General features: G+C 42.0%; 1 protein-coding gene across 1 annotated transcript; it reads left to right on the top strand.

Annotated features, from left to right (window-relative positions):
- Positions 1-1971, top strand: LOC121840475 (aerolysin-like protein). Its single transcript, XM_042304241.1, has 4 exons — positions 1-68; positions 364-381; positions 659-1161; positions 1477-1971. Exons 1-4 carry the CDS (start codon positions 38-40, stop codon positions 1924-1926), a joined length of 1002 nt encoding a protein of 333 aa, XP_042160175.1. The 5' UTR covers positions 1-37; the 3' UTR covers positions 1927-1971.
- The last annotated feature ends 5730 nt before the right edge of the window (positions 1972-7701 follow it).

Raw genomic sequence — 7701 nt, 5'->3', positions numbered from 1 at the left:
GCCAGTGTTCCTTTGTTAGGAAGAGAGAGCTTCTTTGATGTCCTGTGTTGCTCAGGGAGAGCTTCTTGGTATGTCCTGTGTTTTGTTGCTGGGTTGTATATTGTAAAGTATTTTGTTGCTTGTCCTGCAGACGTATGTCAAAAGGACTGTTTTTGATCTTTGAAATTGGAAACTTGAATTTATTATTGATTCATGTTTTAGGTGTTACTTGACTAAATCATTGGACAGATGCTTTAAAAGGCTGACAGACCCTGTTCTATATTAGACCGTGTCATAATATATTAATGCATACCTGTGAATAATGTAGCCTGTGTTAGTGAATATTGTAATACATTAATCAAATTCAACCTTTTATTATTGCAGGTTTTTCAAAGCGGAAAGGTGAGTTCCAGCGCCATAACCAACTCACATTCTGAAGTGGAATCTGCAACATTCATATTCATGATTCTTTGTAATTATAGCAACATCAGAATTAATATTAGCCGTGCTCACTTACACCATGTTTCATTACACAAGTCACCAAGTTGATCAGGAAGAAACCGCAGGAGGTAGAGTGACGTGCTGGGAGTAGGAGAGGGACTCTGTGGCTTTGAATGTCTGAATCAGTTCCTTTGAGTTGGAGGCTTCTTAAATTGATATGTACAAATTTGTATCTGAGGTTACGTGACGCGCACACACATGGCAACCACACTGCATTTGATCGGTGGTGGAGGAGGCACTCACTTTGAATTCCATGGCATGGACAACGGTGCCACCATCAAGAAGATCGGAGTGGCGGTGGGAGGCTCGCAGGTGAAAGCTGTGCGGGTGGAGCTGACCGACGGGAAAGGAGCGACTTTTGGAGATGCGAACACTTTCAATGAGTTTGAGTTCAACCTCGGCGAGTGCATCACCAAGCTGTCTCTGTGGGGTAACGGCGCCGGCACACGTCTGGGTGCCATCAAATTTGTGACGAGTCAGAACCGGGAGTTCTTTGAAAAAATGACCAGCTGGCCACTGAAGATTGAGTACACCATAGATGTGGGTTCTGGAATCTGCCTGGGGCTGCAGGGCAGGTCTGGCTCGGACATCGACTGCATGGGCTTCCTCTTCATCAAAACCATCAAGTCGTCTGTGATGACTGACATGGAGTATCCCACCCTGTCCCTCTATAAACCCCAGGTGAGCTCTTCCATAGATGTGTGTAGACAGCTCAGGAATACTCTACCGCTGCACTAACATTAAGGGGGCTGTCCACTTTAAAACATGTAATCCAATATGGGGGTCTACCTTCATCAGGGATCTCATTTCTAGGACAGACATGCCTTATGTTTAATTGGCCTTGGTCAGTAAAATAGCATCAACATTTTTTTATTTACTCATACGCATCAGTCCAAGATGGCAGACACACACACGTTATTGTTGGCTTTTAAAAATGTCTTATCAGTTAATAAATAGTTTTTGTCTTGTTTGAACAACTTAACTTTGTTATTTTAGGTGAACCAAGAATATGTGACATCTGTGTCTCACCAGAACGACACCTCCTTGGTTCTAGAAAAGTCCATTACATACAGCAAGACGCTGACCAAGACTTCCTCCTGGTCCGTCAGCAACAAAATAGAATTCACCTTGAATGTGTCGGTCAAAGCAGGGATCCCAGATCTGGTCGAGGTGTCATCAGGGTTCAGCTTGACCGTGGGAGTGGAACAATCCAGCAGCCTGCAGAAGACAGAGACCATAACAGAATCAGGTACCATCAACGTGAAGATCCCACCAGGGAAGATCATGGATGTTGAGATCACAATGTGGAAAGCAAATATCGACCTCGACTACAGGGCCAAAGTGAGAGTCACCTGCATGAATGGCAGTCAGCTGGTCTTCCCATCCAAAGGCATCTACACTGGTGTGGCTTACACTTCATTGAGGTTATCCAGAAAGGAGAGATGAGTCAAATGTGACTTTATGAATAAAAGGTGCAGTGATAGAAATTGACACCATGACTGATTCTTTGTGTGCCTTTTTCTGTTATCTTTGAGTGCTTCTAATTGGACCCTGTTTTCTTTATCAGCAGAGGGTATAACAATAGGTGGATCTTTCCTACAATCTGCTGCCTTTTGTGTCCAATGACATTTTAATAACACAACATTAATTTCAAAATGTTTTATGGTTAGACCCCCATTTACCATAAACACAATGTTATCTAACGATAATTTGATTTCGTAAAAGATTGGTCTTGTGTGTTTACCTTCACTCCAGTATAGCTGACTTTAACATACTTTTCAAACATTCACAAATATTGTAATTATCATTGCATTGAGCTCTTTCTAACAAATTCTTTATGAATAAAACATGCATTCACGCTACACACATCACATCTGTTAACAATTTAAATACATTCCCCCTAACTCAAAAGACATGTAAATATTGGACTACCTATTGTGTAGAATACAAGCAGCATCTCAGCTGCAACGAACAGCATTTCTGTTGTAATTCTAGTCCCTATGGGGCAGCAGGTAGCACAGTGGTTAGAGCATTGGGTCTTTCACTGAAAAGTTACTAAACATGCAAATCCTGGAATTAATTACATTACCTTTTGATGCTGCAGCACCTGGGGAATACACTGAACAATATAAATCACCATGTAGTGTGTTTTATTTCAGGTCATGAAACAAAGTTCTCAAGTTGCTGTTTTGCATTTTCCCTTTGTTAAGATAATCCATCCACCTGACAGGTGTGGCATATCAAGAAGCTGATTAAAAAGCATGATCATTACACAGAACATTGTGCTGGGGACAATAAATGGCCACTCAAATGTGCAGAATACAATACCACAGATATATGAAGTTGAGGAAGAATGCCATTTCACATGCTGAACGCAGGAATGTTCACAAGAGCTGTTGCCGAGGAATTGAACCTCTTTAGGCTAGGGGGCAATATTTGGATGAAAAACGTGCCCAAAGTAAACTGCCTATTTCTCAGGCCCAGAAGCTAGAATATGCATATAATTGGCAGATTATGATAGAAAACACTTAAGTTTCCAAAACTGTCAAAATATTGTCTGTGAGTATAACAGAACTGATATGGCAGGCAAAACCTGAGGAAAATCCATCCAGGAAGTGCTGTTATTCTGAAACTACTCTTTTCCATTGCAAGCCTACCCATTTAAAGGGAAATATTATCGATTATTTATTTAAAAACAACCTGACGATTGATTATATAAACGTTTGACACGTTTGAACAGTCTTTGGAATTTTCATCTGCCCGTTTCAGGCCTGTTTTGAACAAAATTCAAATGGAGGTTTTTGACATAAAGAGAATCTTTATCAAAAAACATTTATTGTGTAAATGATCACATTGAAGATCGTCAGTGGATTTGAGCCAGATGTCCTTTCAGATTTGTGCTACCGCGGTGTGCCGGGAGCTGCCTGCGTTCTTTCTCTCTTCTATTGAAATGGCTACCGTCGGTTGAAATATTATTGATTATTTATTGTAAAAACAACCTGAGCTCGATTGATTATAAAGGGATCTGTGCGGCTTTAAGAGAGTTTTAATGTATATTTTTACGGATGCTATTTGGTTCTCGTCTGCCCAGTCGTGACCGCACGAGCCTGTGAATTACTGAACAAAATGTGCCAACCAAATGGAGGTTTTTGGACATAATAAAGTGAGAGAATCTTTATCGAACAAAACAAACATTTATTGTGTAAATGGGATCTCAGAGTGCAAAAGAGGAAGATCATCAAAGTCCCTGGTTTAAGTGATTAATTTGCCCAGGTTAGGTGTCATCTTAAATAAGAATTTAACGGCTCTTAACTGACTTGCCTAGTAACATAAAGGTTCAATAAAAAATACATAAAAATATGATAATGCTCCATGTCTGCAACAGTGTCGTGACCAATCTACTTTGCTGCTAAAAAGAAATTTAACGTGCGCTTTAACTGACTTGCCTAGTAACATAAAGGTTAAAAAAAAATATATAAAAATATGATAATGCAGGAATCGGCTCCATGTAGGCAACAGTGTCTAGGATTGCAACAGATCTGTATTCCCAGTCAAATGAAATCTGATCAGTAGATGTAAATGTAAATGAATACTCAGGGATGAAAAGGTGTAGAGCCTTGTTTTAAAATGTATTCAATAATTGTTTTGCCTTTGTAGATAGGCTGGCGGAGAACAATACCCCATAATACCCCACAATACCCCATAATCACAAAGCGAAAACTGGTTTTTTGAAATGTTTGCAAATAAAAAACAGAAAAAGCTCATTTACGTAAGTATTCAGACCCTTTGCTATGAGTGTCAAAATTGAGGCCAGTTGCGTTCTGTTTCAATCGATCATCCTTGAGATGTTTCTACAACTTGGAGTCACCAAGTGGGTAATTCAATTGATTGGACATGATGTGGAAAGGCACACACCTGTGTATACACGGTCCCGCAGTTGACAGTGCATGTCAGAGCAAAAACCAAGCCATGAGGCCAAAGGAATTGTCCGTAGACCTCCAAGACAGGATTGTGTCGAGGCACAGATTTGGAGAAGGGTACCAAAATATTTCTGCAGCATTGAAGGTCCCCAAGAACACAGTGGCCTCTTAAATGAAAGGCCAAACTGAGCAATCAGGAGAGAAGGGCCTTGGTCAGAGAGGTGACAATACTCTCTGGTCTGATGAAACTAAGATTGAACTCTTTGGCCTGAATGCCAAGCGTCACGTCTGGAGCAAACCTGGCACCATCCCAACGGTGAAGCATGGTGTTGACAGCATCATGCTGTGGGAATATTTTTCAGCGGCAAGGACTAGGAGACTAGTCAGGATCGAGGGAAAGATGAACAGAGCAAAGTACAGAGAGATCCTTGATGAAAACCTGCTTGAGGACGCTCAGGACCTCAGACGGGGGTAAAGGTTCACATTCCAACGTACAACATACCTAAGCACACAGCCAAGACAACGCTGGAGTGGCTTTGGGAGGAGTCTCTGAATGTCCTAGAGTGGCCAAGCCAGAGCCTGGTCTTGAATCTGATCGAACATCTCTGAAGAGACCTGAAAATAGTTGTGTAGCGACTCTCCGCATCCAACCTGACAGAGCTTGAGAAGAATGGGAGAAACCCCCAAATGCATGAGTGCCAAGCTTGTAGCAAGAAGATTTGAGGCTGTAATCGCCGCCAAAGGTGCTTCAACAAAGTACTGAGTAAAGGGTCTGGATATTTATGTAAATGTGATATTTCAGTTTTTTATAACATTTGCCAACATTTCTAAAAATACAGTTTTTTGCTTTGTCATTATGGGGAATATTGTCTTTCCGAATACACTGTATCTTATCTATTGTGTGTGTGAAAAGTAACACATACACTGAGTGCACAAAACATTAAGAACACCTGCTCTTTCCATGACACAGACTTACCAGGTGAATCAAGGTGAAAGCTATGATCCCTTATTGATGTCAATTGTTAAACCACTTCAATCAGTGTAGATGAAGGGGAGACAGGCTAAATGAGTATTTTTAAGCCTTGAGACAATTAAGACATGGATTTTGTATGTGTGCCATTCAGAGGGTAAATGGTCAAGACAACGTTTTTAAGTGCCTTTGAACAGGGTATGGTAGTAGGTGCCAGGCGCACTGGTATGTGTCAAGAATTGCAATACTGCTGGGTTTTTCATGCTCAACAGTTTCCAGTGTGTGTCAAGAATTGTCCACCATCCAAACGACATTGAGCCATCTTAATACAACTGTTGAAACATTGGAGTCAACATTAGCCAGCAACCCTACGGAACGCTTGACACCTTGTAGACACCTTGTGTTCTCATTTACAACAGCGACCTGGCCAAGATAAAGCAAAGCAGTGCAACAAAAACAACAACATAGAGTTACACACGTTCTGTCTAGAGATGAATGTACTTAGGTGTGAAAAGTGCAAATCAATCCCAGAACAACAGCAAAGGACCTTGTGAAGATGCTGGAGGAACCAGGTACAAAAGTATCTATATCCACAGTAAAACGAGTCCTATATCAACATAACCTGAATGGCCGATAAGCAAAGAAGAAGCCACTGCTCCAAAAAAAAAAACTGTTTACGGTTTGCAACTGCACATTCTATTAAAGTCCTCTTGTCTGATGAAACAAAAATAGAACTGTTTGGCCATAATGACCATCGTTATGTTTGGAGGAAAAAGGGGGAGGCTTGCAAGCCGAAGAACACCATCCCAACTGTGAAGCACGGGGGTGTTGTGGGGGTGCTTTGCTGCAGGAGGGACTGGTGCACATCATGAAATAGATGGCATCATGAGGAAAGAAATTATGTGGATATATTGAAGCAACGTCTCAAGACATCAGTCAGGAAGTTAAAGCTTGCTTGCAAATGGGTCGTCCAAATGGACGATGACCCCAAGCATACTTCTAAAGTTGTTGCAAAATGGATTAAGTACAACAAAGTCAAAGTATTGGAGTGGCCATCACAAAGCTCTGACCTCAATCCCATAGAGAATTTGTGGACAGAACTGAAGAAAATGTGTGCGAGCAAGGAGGCCTACAAACCTGATTCAGTTACACCAGCTGTGTCAGGAGGAATGGGCCAGAATTCACCCAATTTATTGTGGGAAGCTTGTGGATGGCTGCCCGAAACGTTTGTGCCAAACTTGTAGGCCTTGAAATACATCCACAGGTACACCTCCAATTGACTCAAATTGATCTCCGCATGTATGGTTCCCACCGTGAAGCATGGAGGAGGAGGTGTGATGGTGTGGGGGTCCTGTCATGGTTTCTAGGAGTAGTGGGTGGAGGAGTCAGGCACAGAGAGCGGAGGTAGTTCAATCGTGGTAGTTTATTCCAGGACAACAAGTAACGGTAACAACGTCAAACACTAAGGCGCATCACTTAATCCAGCCCAACAGCAGGACCAAACAGTCCGGAGGAAAGGGTCCACGAGAATCCACACACACATGAACAGAAAAACAAGCCCGCACAAAAGCAGGCGGACATACCTGATTTAAATAGCCCAAATCAAAACCCCAAAAAGAAACAAGTGAGACTAATCAGACAAAACAAACTGAAACAGAAAGAGGGATCGGTGGCGGCTAGTAGGCCGGCGACGATGACCGCCGAGCGCCGCCCGAACAGGAAGAGGAACCACCTTCAGCGGGATTCGTGACAGGTTCTTTGTTCTTGACACTGTCAGTGATATATTTTGATATTAAGGCACAGTTAGGCAGGGTAGCCTAGTGGTTAGAGTGATGGACAAGTAACCGGAAGGTTGCAAGTTTGAATCCCCAAGCTGACAAGGTACAAATCTGTTGTTCTGCCCCTGAACAAGGAAGTTAACCCATTGTTCCTAGGCTGTCCATTGAAAATAAGAATTTGTCCTTAACACTCTGGCCATCCTACAATCTAAGCTAGATGCCCTCAATCTCACACAAATGATGAATGAACCTACAACCACAAATCTGTAAACACAGGCAATCTCAAAGATATCATCCTAACCAACCTGGCATGCAAATACACCTCTGCTGTCTTCAACAGGGATCTCAGTGATAATTGTCTGTGTCCGTAATGGGTCTGCGGTCAAATGATCACCAATCATCACTGTCAAACGCTCCCTAAAACAGTTCAGCGAGCAGGCCTTTCTAATTGACCTGGCTCGGGTATCCTGGAAGGATATTGACCTCATTCTGTCAGTAGAGGATGCCTGGTTGTTCTTTAAAAGTGCTTTCCTCAACATCTTAAATAAGCATT

Source organism: Oncorhynchus tshawytscha, linkage group LG22 (assembly GCF_018296145.1).
Source record: "Oncorhynchus tshawytscha isolate Ot180627B linkage group LG22, Otsh_v2.0, whole genome shotgun sequence".
Taxonomy (NCBI): Eukaryota; Metazoa; Chordata; class Actinopteri; order Salmoniformes; family Salmonidae; genus Oncorhynchus; species Oncorhynchus tshawytscha.
The sequence above is the reverse complement of the archived record's forward strand: the minus strand, read 5'-3'. Positions and strand labels throughout refer to the sequence as shown.